We start from the raw sequence: 19,523 nt of genomic DNA on the forward strand, positions 1-19,523 counted from the left end.
TCTTTGGTCTGAACTGGGCTTAAAGTGACTCCAGGGGCAGCCCTTTGCTTTGTGTCTTGATGCAGAAGGCAGTTAGGTTTAGGTAGCAAAACTACTTGTAACGGCAAAGAAAGGATTGTTGTCAACATTAGTCTTGTGAAGTGACTCACTTAAGGGGTTTGTGGTTTGGTTTCGGCAACAAGACTACTTGGTTAATGTTTGTAAAAGGTGACAGATGCTGCTGAAGAACATCTGGCTTGGAGGGGCACAAACGATATTGTTGTTTGTTGGTCTCGAACACTGATCTCCTCAAAATCTGGTGTTTGTTGGACCCGTCCACCATCCTCCTGCCAACCCTGGGCAGACTTCAGATCCGATCAGATCACATTGTATCACATCACATCAGACTATTTATCCCATGGGAAGTTGCTGTGCAGCAGTTGCAATATAAAGTTAGAGGAGCGCAGATACAAAAAGCAATGTGTAGAGAAACATAATTCATAGCAAATATAAAACTAAATATAAACGAAATAACAGTGAGACTCAAAATATAAAACCCAGCTAGCTCACAATAAGGTGCAAACAGGTTCAACCACAAACTATATCTGTTGCTCTGAGCATCTTATCATGACATGGACGGGTTTACATTGAGTTGGAAAACCTGGTGCATCTCATACAGACACTAAACAGCATCCCCGGCGTCGTTATAGTGACGAAGGGTACAGTGACCAAGCAGCATATTTCGACACCCTGGGAGTGACACCAGGCTGTTCCTCCACACTTCAAATTATTGTGTTGTCCTGCGGCCGCTGTCCTCACATTACAATCTTCATTATAACTCTGATTGCTCTAAGAGGAACTGCAGCTACAGCTCAAAGCCAGCTGCTCCAAATGAGGTGGAAAGTTTAATATTGACTTTGGAGACAGAAGAACAAAACTATCTCGCCACACAGTCCTCTACTAGCCATCCTTCATCTTCAAGTGCACCCGAGTCTCTTCCTCACATGGAGTTGTGTTCAGTTGGTTAAAATGTATGAGCTTATCGAGGATTTCTCGACCGCGTTTGCTTAAAAGTCGAGACCGTAGATTCACTCTTGATGTTGAAACATTCGGTGACAGATGTAACCAGCGTCACCACAAAGTCCCTTTAGTAGCTGTTCTGGGGCTTTTGATTACATCGCGAATTTCCTCCAGCAGGATCTCAACTTTCCCGCCAGCTCAGAGACGTGCTCAGAAAAATGGAAATTTGTACACTGACAATTCCATAAAAACTGTGCGAGCTCTATCTGCCGATCATGTGATAAAATCGAAAAGTTATTGTTTCACCAGGATCAAAGTCTAAGTTTGTTTTCTTTTAATTTCCTGCACCTTCCCTGCAGACACTCCTACCTGAGCATGTTGACCTGATTCAAGATGGGCGACCCGACCAACAGCAGCGTGGCTCTAACAGACTACTTCCTGGCTAGTGACGGCCTGGACTACGAGATTCCTCTGGACGAGATCCCGGACACCACGCAGGGCCGGGCCTTCTTTGTAGCCATGATCGTCATCGCTGTGGTCCTGGTGGGTATCATGTTGGTCTGTGGAGTTGGAAACTGTCTGTTCATCGCCAGCCTCGCCCGCTACAAGCAGCTCCGCAACCTGACCAACCTGCTAATCGCCAACCTGGCCGTGTCCGACGTGCTGGTGGCGGTGGTGTGTTGTCCCTTCCTGCTAGACTACTACGTGGTGAAGCAGCTGTCGTGGGATCACGGCCTGCTACTCTGCGCCTCCACCAACTACCTGCGCACCGTCTCCCTCTACGTGTCCACCAACGCCCTGCTGGCCATCGCTGTGGACAGGTGAGTCCACCTGAACCTTCATCAAAAACAGTGTAGTCCGAGCTAATGCTTCCTCGCCTCCTCTCTCTTCCCGTCACCCAGAAATCGTTCTGCCTCCTTTATCATGGAGGATCTTTCAATCCCTTAAATGTGCCTCCAGGAGACCAGGATAGAGGAGGCTTCTGGAAAAGCTTCGAGCAATGGTGTATCCATCTGTGTTTCATCTGTAGCAATAGTTATGTATTCTAAAATAAAAACATAGCGGTGTGGATGCAGCCTGAGATAAACAGTTATGTTTGGTCCGGCACGTCTCGGGCTTCTGGAGATGAGAGCAGAGCAGAGGGGGACCAGACACATGCGCCAGAGCAAATAAAACCTGAGCTCACAGATTCATCTGGTTTCCAGGCAAACAAATTTCATGCAAGATTGTGCAAATATGTACAGACGTTAGAACTCCATACTGTGTACTTACCGTTTGTTGCAGTTCTATGTTGCACAAACTGCCGTAACGCTTAAATTCACCTGCACACACAATTGGACCACAGACTGACTGTCACATCTTGGTTGATCAGGTTAAACTTCATGGCTTTTTGGACACCTTTACATTAAATTCATGAGGGTAAAGAAATTGGGGGTTACCAACAAGCCCTCTAAACTGTACAGCAAGTTGGTCAAAACAGAAATATTAGCAAAAACTGAGCATCTACTGGACCCTCTTCAGTTTGCTTATAGAGATAATAGAGGTGTACAAGATGCCACAGCTACCTTACTTAATCTTGTATATAAGCATCTTGAAGGTAGTAAGAACCATGTTCGACTGCTGTTTGTTGATTGCTTGTCAGCTTTTAACACGATCCAGCCTCATGTTTTAGCTGATAAACTTGTGCGCTCCTTTGGTCTGGATGCGCGTCTTGTGGGCTGGATTTTTGATTTCCTCACAAACAGATCACAACAAGTAAGAGTGAATGGAGCATTGTCCAGCCTTCTAACATCCTCCACCGGTTCACCTCAAAGCTGTGCTTTGTCTGCCCTTTTATACAGTTTGGACACAAACGATTGTTTTAGCCACCACATTGACAGATTCATCATAAAGTACGCAGATGATTCTGTTATCGTCAGCCTGCTTCGTGATGATGACGTTGGTTACGGCCAGGTCCTTGATGATTTTATATCCTTCCTCCAAATCAATGTCTCTAAAACAAAGGAGGTTTGTATTGATTTTAGACGACCATCCCCAGTTCCTCAGTGTAGTGTCATTCACAATCAGCCAGTTGAAATATCTTGGCACTATAATTGATAACACGCTCAAATTTGATGTGAACTGTGATATTCTTTGCAGAAAAGGTCAGCAACGTCTCTTTTGTCTGAGGAAGCTCGCCAAATTCCAGGTAGATAGGAGCCTGATGAAAATGTTTTACAGTGCTTTTATCGAATCTGTCGTTTCTTTTTCTAACATTTGTTGGTATGGAAACCTTGCCAGCAAGGACAGGAACTCCCTAGGGAGAATTGTGCGTGTTGCTTCTAAAGTAGCTGGGGTGAAGTTCAGCAGATAAAAACAGATACAAATTTTCCTTTGTGCTTCTCTCCATCCGGGCTCTAAACGCTGCGGTGAGGAGGAGGTAATTTCACTGTGGTTTAAAACTTCCATTACTATTTTTTTTACCTGTCTATTTATTTATTTATTTATTTATCTGCTACGCACTTCACTGGGTAGGCTACTGTATATAAGCTGACCAGTGGTCTATATTCTTTCTTTCTTTGCACTGTAAACTGTGCACTTGGTGCACTTGATGTAATTCACTGCTCACATCTTGTAGGTTTTATGTCTAATTGTGACTGTTGAATGTATGTGTTGAATTTGTCTGCTGCAAACCAAATCGCCCTTCAAGGGACAAATTAATAAAGTGACGTGAAGTGAAGCAACATATGTGGTTTGTCCTGAGCAACACAGCAGTGTTTTCTGATGTGATGCTCCTATCAGCAGGATGACATCACTGTCCAGAACATTTACAAAAACTGACATATAAATCTATTTTATGGTGTGGTTTGCTTTAGGCACAAAAATGACTTGGTTAGGTTCAGTGAGAGATCCAAATGACGACTGTGGGAGCTTTGTGGGGTACAGTATGTGTCACAGCCACAGCTGTGCCGAGGACTCAAACACAGACAAAAACTTACAGTGTCACAGGGTAAGTAGGTGATAAACAGGCAGCAGGTCAAAATCCATGTAAATCCAGAACAGCTCATGGATACAAATGACTGAGAGACATGCCAACTCTGATGAACTGGCAGAGGAACAAAAGTCTGCAGCTGTGAGTAGTGAGAGACTGATTAGGGAAGGAGGTGCAGGTGGAAAGAGGATGCAGGAATGGTGAGGTAACTGCAGGGCTGACAAGGAAAGTGGGAACAGGTGTGTAGATGGGTGGAGCAGTCAGGTGATGAGGGAAAGTCTGAGGACAGCTAGTGGATGGATGGAAAATGGCAGTGAAGGGGCAACAGGGGAACAGAGGGGACGAGGCCGAATGAGCTGAGACACCATTTGGTTCAACACCTACACACTATACAGCAAGGTCTTATGATGAGGTATCTTGAAGTTGCTCTGGTTTGTCAGCCCATTCTCATTCAGAACTCGACAAATACCGCCGCCAAACCACAATGTTTTTTCGAAACCTAACAAAGTGCTTTTGTTGCACAAGTGAATAAATACAAATATAAATACAAGGTGTTTTACCAATGCTGTGAGTTTATTTTGAAAAACACTGTATGCATCTAACGAGCAGAAACTGCACAGTATTTAGAAAAGACTCAAAGCATTTAAATTGACACGCTGCCCCGCAACGTCAACACCAAATGCAGGAGGATGCCTAGCACGTAATATGTTGATGTGAACGGCACTGACAAAGCATCAATATCTGACAAGTTGGGATGAGAACGCGCTGGGTTTGCACATGAGGGCATGGTCACAGTCATCCTCCGCTGAGGTGACATCCGTGCTTCGTATGGGCAGTGCCAGATTTGATGTACGCAGAAAGCTAATGTTATCTAGCTTGCGAATAAACAACACAAAATAAAATGTTATTGGCACGTGTTTCATTTTCATGCAGGGCAGTCTGTATTTTTTAGGGCCAATATCACACAATATCAGCTGGGTAAACACGGGAACTATCAGTGTCTCCTGCACACATACATCTTTGCTATTTGTTGAGGTCACCAAAGTTGAACTCTACGTTGCTTTGCCACTGGAAACAAATGCTTTATTCGCCCCTTTGCTTGCGCTGAATAGAAGTGGACAGTAGGCCAATATTTGCTGGTGTTAATTTCGCTCATGTGTGACCGCATAGTTACACAAGTGATCAGCAACAGAGGGTCACATTACAAAACATTTTTGTCGTGAAGTTATACGGGGAAAGACACAGGAGACAGACGGTCTTTTCTCCAAAAATGGATGTCTACAAGAAGCTAAAGTTCCACGTTGTTTGTGCGCTGATTTGCAGTCAAACACCAGGAAGACAAAGAACATGCAATGCAGAATTGCTGGTTGCGGCTCCTCCCCCCTTTTCCTCGCCCTGTATCTTGCGCTCTCATTAGGTTGGTTGTCGCTGCAGTCGAACTAATTTTACACAGCAGGATTTGAACTCACGGACAAGTCCAGATAATTAACCTACTAGTTATCTCTCGGATATCTGCAACAGACAGATCACATCTTTGAAAATGTACATAGTGATCGCCGCTCACGGGAGTGAGTGTCAGTTTGCCTCTGATCTGGGGCTTTCATCCACAGTCGCCAGGGGAGTGGAAAATCAGTCCTAAAATCATGTAGCGTAAACCCTGCATTAGGGAGTGACAGGGGTCAGGGTGAAAAGAAACCAACGCTGATTTGGAAACAGGAAATGAACAGCCATGTTGCCATATTGTGTTGAATCATCAATCCCCTGCGATGTCTGTATGCAGACTTTGTTGCTCTTGTAAAGGGATGTCGTTTTTAGGACACATTTGCTGGAGCCACAGTGCCGCTCTTTGGACAGATTCTCTGTGCATAAAGCTCCAACATTCCTGAACAAGATTTCAGTATTTCCCAGAATGCTTGAGCTCAGCCTAAAAAACATCTGCTGAAAATCAATGCAGCCCAATCAGGAACATGACAGACCGATCAATGAGTAATTTTCAGATGAACAACTGAATCTTGTCAACAAATCTTCAGCCTTGCGAATCTAAATCTGACATGAAGCACGATTCTGTGGCTGTACATCCTGTTTCTTCCTTCATTTTTGTTGAGAATATAATTTTGTATTGATAAAATGAGAGTTATGATAAAAGTTAAGATATTACAGTCTGTCCGCGGCCCTGTGTCTCCTGCACTTTGTAATTATCTGTTTCCTTTCATTTCTCAGTAAATCATGTGTGAATGTGAAAGCTCATTGATCAGAGACGTGACCTCTGTCTGTAGTGATGGAAACAAAAAGCGTTTGACCACCCCTCAGCGAAGGGGCGTAGTTAGGACTGATTAAACCACACCTATTCATGGCGACTGTCAACCTCCACGTTCGATTATTGTGTCATCTGTGGCGGACACATGTTGACCTTTCGATCACAACTCTCATATTAATATACTCACCATAACTGAGATGTGTTGTTGTGGGGCCCAGTCACCAGAGGAAAATGTTGGCATTTTGTGTTTCTGCAAAGCACAGATACGATAACATTTGTAGGTTTCATACGTGTCATCAAAGTATTTAAAGTGAAGTAGTACATGTTGAATTTGTGAGTGGATGGTGTGACACCTGGCCGAGACGCCCACTTAGTTGCAGACCACTGTTGTTGACCAACAAAGAACAAAACCTGTTGTGCCTTAACAAGTGACTTCTGTATTTCCAGCAGCTTTTTAGGCACCAAATGTTGGTGTTCTGTAGCGACTTGTCACTGATTTTCCCAGCAGCGAGACAGCACCACGAAAAGCAGTTGTTTTTTAGCGAGACATTGCATTTCCAACGGGGACAGTTGCACAAACAATGGCTGTTTTTTTACAGAGAAATTGCTGCATTTCCAGCCGGGATAGTGGCACAAAAAGACAACCGTTGTTTACTGAGACATTGCTGCACGCTGCATTTCCAGCGAGGACAGTGACATAAAAACAGCTGTTTTTACTGAGACGTTGCTGTGTTTGTCAGCCAGGATTGTGCCCCCCAAATCCAGGTATTTTAAGTCAAAACAGGATCTTTTCCTCACCATAACCAAGTGTTTTGTGCCTAAACCTAACCACATATTGACCACAGTGTTGCTGAAAAGTTTTGACGTATCTATGACACGATGACGTGCGCTTGTAACGTAACAAATCGAACGTAACATATATACAATGCCAAAATTGTGGTTAAGTTTTAAGTGGTTTCGTTTGAGCCCTTCTTGTAAAGTACAAACCTTTGTTTTACCTCTCATGTGATTTCTCCCGCTGAGCACAGAGGCTCATTACCGCCGCCTGTTCCTTCATCTTTTCTTTTCTCCTCCACACTTCTTCCCTTCATCCTCTTTGAAGGTCCCCCATTAACAGCACTGCTCTCTTTTTTCTCTGTGTGTGTGTGTGTGTTCTTATCACATTCCTGCTTGTCACTCCTTCATGTATAAGCGACAACTATACCGTCGGCTTCAGCTGCTGTAGACTCCCCACTGTGACCAGATCATAGCAGCATGTATGTGTGGGAGAGCAGCCGGGGGGCGTGTTGTGGTCCGTTTGTGATAACCAGCGAGACAGAAAAAACACAGCTCCTCTCGTCAGCTACAGTAGCTGCTGCAGGCCTGTGTTAAAGCCCCAACGTGAGTGTTCAGCCTCATTAGCCGAGCTGGTCTGTCAGTTCACTCGACACTAAGTCAGTGGACAGATCTCTGACTTCTTCTGACTCCAGCTGGTCAAAATGTCTGACGCCTTCTATGACTGCATACCTCTGTCCTGTTGGGCTTATGCTGTACATACATGTGTCATTACAGCAGCTAAAACTTCTAACGTTAGCCTTAGCATGTACTGTAGCATGCTAATCCCGTGTTGTTGTGTGTTAGTCACATCGTAATTATGAGCAACGGATTAGGAAAAAAACATTCATGTTAGAGACATCAGGAATTTTAAACAGCAACAGTTTCTTCTATTTGATGACAAAATGGCTGCAGACCCTTCAGTACTGGCACTTAGATCTAGGGCTCGACAGATAATTAGCCTGGCCGATTATCGGGCCGATATTAGGAATTTTTAGGGTTATCGGTATCGGTGATTTTTCCACCGATACGCCGATATACAGTTTTGTTTTCTTTATCTGCGCTGTTTTGCTCCCGGTGTGCTTCTTACTGCCTGCACGTACCACTCTAGGCTCTTAAAAGCAAACTCAAGACTTACCTTTTTAGCCTGGCTTTTAATTGAGCTCTTCTTTATTTTATTTTATTATCATTTTATTTTATTTTATCTTATCGTCTTTTATTGTTTTTCATTTTATTTTTTAAATTTTGTATTTATGATTATTGTATATTTATTTATTTATTTATTTATTTATTTATTTTTATTAGTCTCTTTTTATTCAGCTGGTTTATTCTTCAACTTCATTACTTATTTATTCATTTTTAACTTATTTATTTTCCGATTTATTGAAAGATCTAAAATGTTGTTCTTTATGCTGAGTTTTTATCCTGCTTCTGGTGTTTCTTTGTCAGTGTTTTTTTTTTTTCTTTTTAAATTCTGTGTCAACTATGATTTTTACAGCAGACATATATCAGTTGTAAATATCGGCTATCTGTATCTCTGTTTCACAATAATCTGTATCAGCATCGGCTCTGAAAAAACCATATTGGTCGATCCCTACTTAGATCTAAGTGAAACCCAACAATAACTCTGATTAAGCTGACTCCGCCACTAAAAAAGGATCTACACACACTTTATTTATCTGGTTTCACTTGTTAATAAACCGACACTGTTACGTCACCAGGGTTGGGGAGTAACAGAATACAAAATACAGGAGCACAGGTAACCTCCTAACACGAGGTAAACTGTAACACAGACTTTCTAAAGGTTACAAAGGGTCGATCCTTTCTTGCCTCAGACCAGTTGACCACAATACACCAAACAATGACATGATGACAATGAGTGCTTTAAGCCGACATAAGTAAAATTCTTTGTCATACTTGTTTTACAATTACTGAGCTGCCAATGTAAGTCACCTGTTCCAGCCATGTAGCACCTTAATAACTGTATTGTTGCTGAAAATGTAGCACATCAGGACACTGGCGGGTTTTTTTGGTATGAAAATATAAAACCCAGACAAATGAGCTCAGCAGTTTTGCAGCATTCCAAAAATAATTCAAAGTATTTAGCAGTGATGCATGATATTGATTTTTTTTGCTGATGCTTATATATAACAACTTATTTGGCCGATAACCGATACCAATATCAACACATCCACTTTTTTCCCCAACTGATTTTAGTGATCATCGAGTCACTTCTGTCGTGGAATTAACATCATATTATACACACTCTTATCATGACGGCCCACCAGCAGATGGACACATGAAACAGAAAGCTTTTCAATGTATGTAATATTCAGTAATTGTGCCAAATAAGAAAAAGCATTTTGGACGATTTTAAGGCCAATATGAGCCGATATCAATGATGTACTGATGTTATTGTGCATCCCTAATATTTAGAATACGGTGCTTAGTTTGAGTGATCTAATGGAATGTGTTACAAATGACACTGTAGAGCATGTATTCAGTAATCTGCAGTGGAATATGTTGTAAAAGTAACCCCTCTAACAATGCATGTAACACAGCAAGTTACTTTCTAAAAGGACAAAAAAAAAAGCCACAGATATTATCTTAGTATAATGAGTCATTATTGATAAAAGGCTGCTGAAGTATAAACCTTATGTGCAGTGCTTGTAGAGAGCCGTCTGACACTGAGCACACTGAATCATTAGTTCACTTACTGTTGTACACACTGAAGTGCCCTTGAGTGATGATGCGACTGCTAAGCTGCAGGAAAAAAAGTGAAACTACAAAATCATTGACTCAGAATCTTTGAACTGAACTGGGATGAAGCTATTTGAATCACAAATGAATACACAGCATATTAATGTTGATGATGTGTCCTTTGGGAGCGACACATCTCCACACACTGAGGACGATTTGACCAGTGATGATTTACATTCTGCTAATAAAAGCTGCTTCTGGGCTTCCCCTCAGCTTCTGAACCAAATCCATCATCGGGGTGACGCTCACACTTCAGGACCAGCAGCCCCTCATGTTCCATTTATCATGGCTGACAGCCCCTCTCATGTATAAATAGCATCTGCAGGGAGGAAAGATGGATAATCTCTGTATATCCGGGACGGTCAAAGATTCCCTGTTAAGTCTGGATGTGTTCACAGCTACACACCTGGTGTGTGTCCTTCTCAGCTCTGCATCAAGGGCACAGAACTTCTGCAGCTACTGAGCGGTAAAATCAAATCAACTCTGACTAACAAACAAGGCTCATTACAGGTTTTCTGGTGTGCTTCCAGGATGAGGCTCCAGCTGTTTGCAATTAAGTTGGACACAGTTTCCAATCTTCATTATTATGCCTCGTTTAAAAGCTGAAAACAGCCACAAAATAACCTGAAGCACTGCCAGATGTCATGCTGAAGAAAGCCCAGGTGTGACAGCTGCTGAGTGTGACCCGGGTTTTTAGTGACACATCGGTGGCATTCCCAGCAGCAACTGTACCACCAAAAGATGTTTTGTAGCAAATCAGCGGAGGCATTTCCAGCGGCGATAGAGCCCCCAGGAGCAAGTGTTTTTAGCAAAACATCAGCAGCATTTCCAGCCATGAGTATGCCACCAAAAGCAAATGTTTTTAGCGAGACATCAGTGACTATGTCAGCAGCAACTGAGCCAACAAAAGTGTGTTTTTAGCCAGACATCGGTGGCACTTCCACTGTTAACTGTGCCATCAAAGTGGGTGTTATTGGTAGTATTTTTAGCGGCAATTTTTCTAGCAAGACATCAGCGGCATTTCCAGCCATGATTATGCCACCAAAAGCAAGTGTTTTTAGTGAGATATCAGTGACATTTCTAGCACTGACTGTGCCATCAAAAGTTGGGGTTATTAGCGAGACAACAGCGGCACTTCCACTGTTAATTGTGCCACTAAAAGTATGAGTTTTCAGCAGCATTTTCAGTGGTAATTGTGCCACCAAAACCAAGTGTTTTTTAGCTACACAGTGGCAGCATTTTTAGTCATGATTGTGACTCAAGAAGCAGCTTTTTTTTTTTTTTTTTAGCAAAATATTAGCATCATTTCCAGCAACGACTGTGCCAGTACAAGTGTCTTCTTTATAGCGAGACATCGCTGTGTTTCATGCGGGAATATTGCCCCCTAAACCCGGACAGGCATTTTAAGACAAAATATCATCTTTTGCTCATCATAACTCGGTGGTTTTTGTGCCTAAACTTAACCACATGTTAACCACAGTGTTGTGTTAACATATCCGCTACATAATAATGTAAAACTGTTAAATAACCATGGTGTGCAGAAATGTACATTGCAAACATTTATGCTGCTGATTGGGTTTTTAATTGAGTAGCTGACAAACAAAAATTAGTGATGATCGTGCAATTAAAGTTATTTTTTAAGCAGAGAAATGTGAAAAAAAAACTGCTGTGGTTCAATTGATGCAAAAGTTGCTGCAATCGTTGTTTTGTCTGCGTAGCTCTACAACAGAAGTGACGAGTTCCTCACAACAAAAATTCAAGCTGACCACAGCTGCAGTTTTTAATAAAGAACTGGTTTCGTCCTTCTGAGTGTTTGATAGTCCAAAGACAGTCCTGACTCACATTCAGTGTGTTGCTCTCCCTCTTCCTGTCTGCAGGTACATGGCCATTCTCTACCCTCTGAGGCCTCGTATGAAGCACCAGACGGCGTACTGTGTGATCCTGACGGTCTGGATCGTCCCCATCTTCATCTCCATCCCCTCGGCCTACATGGCCTCTGAGACCAAGTACCCACATGTGGAAGGTCGCACCCACAAGACCTTCTGTGCTCAGATCTGGCCCGTGGACCAGCAGATCTACTACCGCTCCTACTTTCTCCTCATCTTCGCTCTGGAGTTCATGGGCCCAGTGATCGTCATGGCCGTCTGCTACGTCCAGATCTCCAGGGAGCTGTGGTTTAAGAACGTTCCAGGTTTCCAGACGGAGCAGATCCGGAAGAGGCTTCAGAGGCGTCGGAGGACGGTGGTGGTGCTGATTTTGGTGCTGGTCGCCTACGTCCTGTGCTGGGCGCCATACTACGGCTTCGCCCTGCTGCGGGACTTTTACCCCACCCTCATATCCAGGGACAAGAACTCCCTGGTGGTCTTCTACATCATCGAGTGCATCGCCATGAGCAACGGGGTCATCAACACCTTCTGCTTCATGAGTGTCCGAAACAACACCAAGCGCCTGAAGAAGGCGGGCAAGTTCCCGCTGAGGCTGATGACCTTTGTGACCGCCAAGTCGGTGGATGAAGGGGAGGCACGCACCTCCTCTCTGCGAGTGACGGAGGATGCGGAGGGAGCTCGGTTGAAGTAGAGGTCAAACATCTGACAGCTCAAACAGCATGCTGGATCTCCTGCAGCTCAAACCTTCAGAACCACATCAACGAGGCACAAAATGGGAAATCTCAACCCGTATTATGGCAAGATGGCGACGTTGTCAATGTGTGTAACGGACACAGTTCATCATTTGAAGCCGAAAACAGTGGAGTCATGTTTGTAGCTCTGTTTCTGAGAAGCTGGACAGTTTGTAGAAATGCTGGATGTAAACGTTGGTTCACCTTGAGCAGAGATGTTCTGATCGTGGTTAGATAATAAACAAAGGTTTGATGACGAACATATCTGGAAGATACAGACTGCTGCTGGACAACAAGTAAAAATGTTTGTATTCCTTCCATAAGGTCTGGTGACTTTCATGGAGACACAAGCACACCTGCTGTTTTTGTTCATGTTAGTGCAAAATGCAAAAGATACTGGTTGATGTGAAATATAAACCTGAGGGTGTGCTGAGTAATAAATACACTTTTCAGTAGGGCTGGGCGATCATACGATCTCAATTTGGGATCACGATAAAATTTTGATCAATCTCAATTATCAGCATGGGACGTTTTGAATCGATATCATATGGCAAAAGTAAGCCAACAACAGCATATCAGAGTCTGCCGGCTACCGTATGCCATGCAGGCAGGATACGCCCACTTCTCATTGTAAGCGTGGCTACAGTTGTGACGGGAGGTAAACAGAGAGAGAAGTTGGAAAAAGGAGAAAAAATGAGTGACTGAAGTCGAGGACGGCAAAAATAATGCAGAACATGAAAGCGACATCACTATATCATCCGGAACCGAAGATGTTGTTGAAAAAAAAAGAGATAACGCAATGTCAGTTGTGTGGAAGTGGTTTGGATAACATTACCTCAAAAGTGACGAGGAGCAGATGAAGCCGGTCTGCAAAATATGACGGCTTTTGGAACCAACCAGTCTAACTATGCGGCCTCAAGTTGCCCCGACTCCAGGACCCCTTCACCTGCTGTTAGCGTCGCTAGTGGCAGCTTAGCAAAACAATAGTCTATCCAGTTGTGTTTTGCAGCCATTACCCCATATGAGAAGCATTCAATGTGTCAATAAGTTAAAGCTTTTATTTGACATTGCTTCTCGTTCTTTGAGTTCACATATGGCTAAAGGGGAAAAAAAACAACCGTAAACGGACAGCATGATTAGTGTTGCGTTCAAGGTCCCTCCAAAAAACGGGAGTAAAAAAAGGCCGAATATTCGATTTTTTTTCCTCAGTCGAACCCCGTACCATCCAACGAAGCTTTGAAGCTTCAAATTTTTGGGGTCAGCCCTAATGCCGCATTCGTTTGGCAATCCAGGCCGGTCATTCCTTGTCGGATTTATATGACCGTATGACACGTCTGATCTGAAAGCGTTTCATTGCAACAGTCTGGAAAACATGGCGGCGCGCCATAAGTTTGTTTTTGTTTGCATGGTTGCTGAGCAACGGAGACTTTGCTGGTTCAAACGACTTTAGGCTACAATGGGCTTGCACAGACTTTTTTTCCAACACAAATCAACAGTGGAAACAGAAATGCCATTGCAAAGTACTTGTATGATTTTTACAACACAAACGCTTAATTAAACAGCATATTTGAGAACAAATTGAGGACAAATAACTTTGTTTACCATTCACAATGTGCACAGCCATCTTCGTCGTGACGTCAATTCTACCGACTCGGTCTATGTGGACCTTGCCCGAGTTTGATGACGAGACCTCCGGGTAGAACGGGTGTTCTTTTGTACCTTTCCAGACCGGAAACCGTATCAATCCCAGTTCCGGCTACCAATAGAATGCAGCATAAATCCCACATGCAAGGGGCTAGCCATAAGGTTGTTGTTTTCAGCAAGTTGGCCTTGAATAGCTGATGTAGAGCTGTGTTACATGTTATGACCTGCCTTTGGTTTAATTTATTCTTTCAAGCTTTATTCCCTCTCATCTTATCTGAGTTCTGTTGTATATTTGTGCTCCATAGATTTAATTGCAAACTACAGCTGTTTAGTAAGTTAAAGATGCGTTGCTGCTAACGACAGCCTGAAGTGGGGATGAGGTCTCAAGGTTTTTTGGAAGGTCTTAAAAAAGTCTTAAAAAGGTATTGAAATTAACCTCAGGATTCCTGCATATACCCTGTAAAAACATTTTGTTCTCAATATTGGAAAAGCATATTATTTAGTGTTTTATATTATTAAACTTTTATTGTTAAGTTTCAATGAATCTCTTGTTTCTTCAAGTTCCAATCAGGATGCTCCCCGAACTGGCAGAATCAGCAAAAACTACATATCGTGATAAAAATCGAGATTGATCAATATGAAAAAATATATCGTGATAACATTTTTTGCCAGATCGCCCAGCCCTACTTTTCAGCAATCGCATCACTGGTCTGATCGCTCTGGGGCGGGACTCCCTGAAAACTTTGTATTTCATCTGGTTTGCAGGACGCAGCGGTCACATTTTGGTCACATTTTGGTCACATTTTGGTGAGCTCTGTGACCGCGTCAGCCTGTTCTTTAAGTGCACGTCCAAACTTTATATCATATCCTGTGTGCACCTTTTAAGAATACAGAAAAAAACCGTGATGATTAAAATGACAAGTTGGATTATGTGTCAAAGTGTGGAATAGTTGTATTTCTAAAGCTTGGAAAATCAGTTGTTAGTTAGTAAAATGTATTCCGTCAATCAGACCCAAACTGGCCGAGGCGCTCTGAGCATGCTCCACAGTTTCCGCCCCGGGCTTTGACCCGGAAGTCCAATAGCATTAAATGTGTAAGAGAAGAAGAAGCCGGTAACAACATGGAGAAATCTACATCCAGAGCCGTGACTTTTTGGACGGACCAAATGTACAGAGCTGTAAAGTTGTCCACCATGGTAGCAGTTAGCTGCTAGCTAACCGTAGCTAACTTGTTTGTCCATTGTTTGGTCTGTGACGTAATAGGTCAACAGGAAAAAAGGCCAACACTAACAAGCTGAAAGGGGGCATATCTCCACCTATCGTAGAGGAGTCGCACATACTTGGCTCAATAAATGGATTCCCCTCCCGTGCTTGTATACTGGGACAAGGACAGCAGGCCAGTTAGCTGGGACTGTAGCTCCACTTCACTGTGCAGTCCAGTTTTAGTCGGACTGACACAATAAATCCATTTTCTGTGATGTGAGGAAAACAACTGAGTGAGCGGTGTCTGCAGCTGTTGAAATTCATGAGCGCCCGTCTGTTTATCATGAATGAATGCAAAGCGTCAGCTGGAAGACTCACGATGCAACAAACAACCTGACGAGCAGCAGAACTCAGATCAGCTTCCTGTGGCAACTTTTAAACTCCGTCACCTGCACTGAAACTAAAGAGGTTCTTCTGCAAACAGGTTGACAAGACTAATTTTCAGGGGTGGAAAGTAACTAAGTACATTTAATCAAGTACTGTACTTATGTGCAGTTTTGAAGTACTGGCACTTACCATGAGTATTCCCATTTTCTGCTACTTTATTCTTCTACTCCACGACATGTCAGAAACACATAGTGTACTTTTTACTGCACAACAGTTATCTGACAGCTTTAGTTACTTTGCAGATTCAGATTATTGATACAAAATATAATCTGGAGCTGGGTTATCCACAGAGGTCTCTTCCTCTCCAAAACAAACCAGGTCATTTAATCCAGTAAAAACTGAATAAAGCAGTTTAATGTTACATATCAGTGTTTCTAAGACCCTGTTTGGCACATCAGAGACTTGACACTAGCCCAGCTCCTGCTGCTGTGTGCTCACCTTCTTCTCTAATGACATAAGATCCAACATGGGTCAAACATGAAGCCTTTCAGTAACTGGAGCAATCTGTTATCTGTTGGGTCAGACAGGATTCAGGTATTCTGGTTCAGAGATTTCATAGATTAATAAGTAAAAAAATACTAGAAGTCGTTTGTCTGCATGAACCAGCTCAGTGTCTCCGATGCTTCACACACAGAAGATCTATACAATCAGCACAGTTTCAAGATTAGAGTCACCAATTCAGTATCTGACCAAATGTCTCCCCTTTTCATGAGGGTGCTCTTGTGACAGCCTGTTTACGAGAATGAGACAGATGCAAGGTTACAGTAACCTTGACCTTTGACCACCAAATTCTAATATGTTCGTCCCTGACTCAAACTGGACATTTTTGCCAAATATGAAGAAATTCTGTCGCGGGTTTCTTGAGATATCGTGCTAGTTAAATGTCCTAGTTGACGTTCTATGGTCAACTAGTCCATCTAACTGGCCTACTGTCCTTGTCCCAGTATACAAGCACGGGAGGGGAATCCATTTATTGAGCCAAGTATGTGCGACTCCTCTACGATAGGTGGAGATATGCCCCCTTTCAGCTTGTTAGTATTGGACCTTTTTCCTGCTGACCTATTACGTCACAGACCAAACAATCGCCATTCCATGTTTTTCTCCATCCATGTATTTTAAAATATTTAACTCTCTGAGTTGAAACAGCATGAACTGTGTCTCCTCGTCCGTCCAAAACCGCACGGCTCTGGATGTAGATTTCTCCATGTTGTTACCTCCTTCTGTCACGCAATTAATGCTATTGGACCTCTGGGGCAGAAACTGTGGAGCATGCTCAGAGCGCCTCGGCCAGTTTGGGTCTGATTGACTGTATACATGCAGGAGTCACATGATCTGGGTGTGTTAGTCCCACTGTGACACATTCAATTTCACACAACTTAAATCAGACTAACATGTTGACATGTTATTTTAACAGTCTGGTTTTAGGCCCTGATCACACAGTAAGGCACGCCCAACTGCCTTTTTAAAAAAATGTGATGCTTTTAATTGTTGCCAGGCAACCACGGACTCACCTCCTTACTCTAATCTTTTTGTGTTCGTATTTATCTCATGTATCCTGCAGTAATCAGTGTGTAGCTGCTGCCATGTTGAGGCAGAGGGTGCTGTCTGTAGCTCTGGTTGAGGGTGAGAGGCTGTCAGCAGATAAACAGAGATCTGTGTGGGTACATGAGACCCTAAAAAAGAGGCTGGATCATGGGGAGTACCACCAGTTGGTCCAGGAGCTTCTCCTCCATCATGGACGCTTACAGGCAGATTTTAGGATGACTCAGGGGCAGTTTGACAACCTGCTGTCTATCATCAGCAACCACTACCACCAGTTTCTCCTCCGTTGTTTACTAACTGTTAACTTGTTGTTGTGACCACCACAGAAGCCCCGCCTCTCAAATCACCCCATTGGAAAATTGGGAAAAAAGAGATGACGTAGGGCACGTTTCTGCTCTGAGTTAAGTTTTTTCAACTCAAGGAGTTCAGAGCTCTCCGGAAAACACACCGGGCCCCTAGAGAGCAGAAACACCAGGCACGCCGCAACACAGAAACAGCGAGCAAAAAGCTTCATTCTCATTAAAAACAATGAGTAAAAGTCTCCTCCAGCTGCTGAAATGCTTTCTGTGTGATCAGGGCCTTCAGTCCGGCTAACACAATAAAATGATTTTCTCTGATGTCATGTAAACGTACTGACTGTGTTTGCCCTTTGCTGTGAAAGGTAATATTTTACTATTTTTCACTTAAATTATTGTCTTAATTAATTAACTAATAATGTCATATTAGTGCCACAAGCGTCTCCGGCCTCCACACAGCGTCATTATCCATCACTGTGTATGTTCTGATCCAGGCGTTGCTCCAGATGCAGAGTAACATTTGTGAATCACGCAGGAGGACTGTGCAGCCTTAGCAGACGTGTGTCATTTTTTAAATTAAAAACATCTTGAAACGTGAGTGACGCACGTGAGAGTGCGACTCTCAGGGTTGAGACGTGCTCAGAAAGAGTCAGCCTGCGGCTCCAGGAAGACGTGTCTCTCAGTGTGAAGGTGACCTTGCACATTATGCACACTCTGTCAGGGATGTTGAGGGTAATGTGATTAAGATGTCAGGTGTGTGTACACAGATCAAGTGTTTGCACAGGACCTGGAATTAAGATTAGCCGGCAGAGCTTTATCTTATTACCTTTTCAAATAAAGACAGAGAAGAGTCAGTCAGCCTCTGAGGCTGTTTGTCCAACACTCGTCTTCATCTCCACTTGTTGTGTGTCATATCATCTTGTTCACGATAATACTGGTATAGCTTCAGTAGTGTGGAATAAAGTGTGGCGTCCTGAATGTTTTCCTTCTCTTAGCGCTCAGAGGGAACTCATTCAGCGGCTCCTCTGGCAGCAGCACAGCGTCTCTCCCTCTCCTCTCTGATTCTGTCACAAACCTTTGCTGATGGAAACCTACGTGACGCTCGCAGCTCGACAAAAACCTCCATTATGTGACAGTGTGATAGTTGTGGTATCATTACAGCCTGTCACAGGGGGAGCGTATCTGTTTCCCGGGTTCTATGTTCCCCGCTTACACAAAAAAGGTTAGAATAGAATCCTTTTTGGTTGAGCGGGGAACATAGAACCCGGGAAACATAGTGATGACCCCGTCACAGGTTACAGCCTGATGGTTAGAGGAGAAATGGCAGAGCATAAAAACACACAAGGAAATCAGCTGTTGATTTATATATATAGATCCCAGGGGACATTTGTTTAAATGTGTAATTAGTGGTAGATTTGATTTAGTTGAACTATTAATATTGTGACAGGATCTGAATCTGACTCTGAGTTACTGTTGTTGTTCATAAACTAAAGAAATGAAACATCATTTTAGTTTTTACTGAATATTTGAAGCAAACTGTGAAACTACATCACTGATTCTGTTGCAGTTCTATGTTCTTAAATTAATAATAAAATATTTTTTTACTAACTTGTCATATTGTCAAGAATATCGTTATCGCAAAAATACCCTGAAATATCCTGATATTATTTTAGGGCCATATCCCCCGCCCCTTATCTCCACCAGCTGTCTTTAAATGAAGCAGGTGATCCAACTGCTGCCACGAGACCGACACTTTAGAAACAGGAACTCTTCTGACATCAACAGTTACCCCACAGAGACCATGTTTAGTTCAGGTCCTACAGATACAGATCATTTTATCCACACTAATGATGTCAGTAAATTCACTCCATCACTGTTCCAGACTGAAATATCTCAACTGATGTGGAAACACATTACGGCCACTGAGATGGCAAAATGAGAAACTTTCTAAAAACTAAAAAAGTGCAGTGCAGAT

At 43.0% G+C, this 19,523-nt stretch overlaps 1 protein-coding gene across 1 annotated transcript; it reads left to right on the forward strand.

Moving 5' to 3' along the window:
- Positions 1–1,392: 1,392 nt before the first annotated feature.
- On the forward strand, positions 1,393–12,377 carry prokr1a (prokineticin receptor 1a). The gene is made up of 2 exons (XM_049572557.1): positions 1,393–1,820; positions 11,678–12,377. The coding sequence occupies exons 1-2, from the start codon at positions 1,393–1,395 to the stop codon at positions 12,375–12,377; spliced, it is 1,128 nt and encodes a 375-aa protein (XP_049428514.1).
- The last annotated feature ends 7,146 nt before the right edge of the window (positions 12,378–19,523 follow it).

The sequence above is a fragment of the Epinephelus fuscoguttatus genome, linkage group LG3 (genome assembly GCF_011397635.1).
Source record: "Epinephelus fuscoguttatus linkage group LG3, E.fuscoguttatus.final_Chr_v1".
Lineage (NCBI taxonomy): Eukaryota > Metazoa > Chordata > Actinopteri > Perciformes > Serranidae > Epinephelus > Epinephelus fuscoguttatus.

Bases quoted from the DNA above. Each gene is read 5' to 3' on its own strand.
- prokr1a (XM_049572557.1), top strand. From the start codon at position 1,393: ATGGGCGACCCGACCAACAGCAGCGTGGCTCTAACAGACTACTTCCTG. The intron at 1,821-11,677 runs GTGAGTCCACCT...TCCTGTCTGCAG, and splicing joins CTGGCCATCGCTGTGGACAG to GTACATGGCCATTCTCTACC.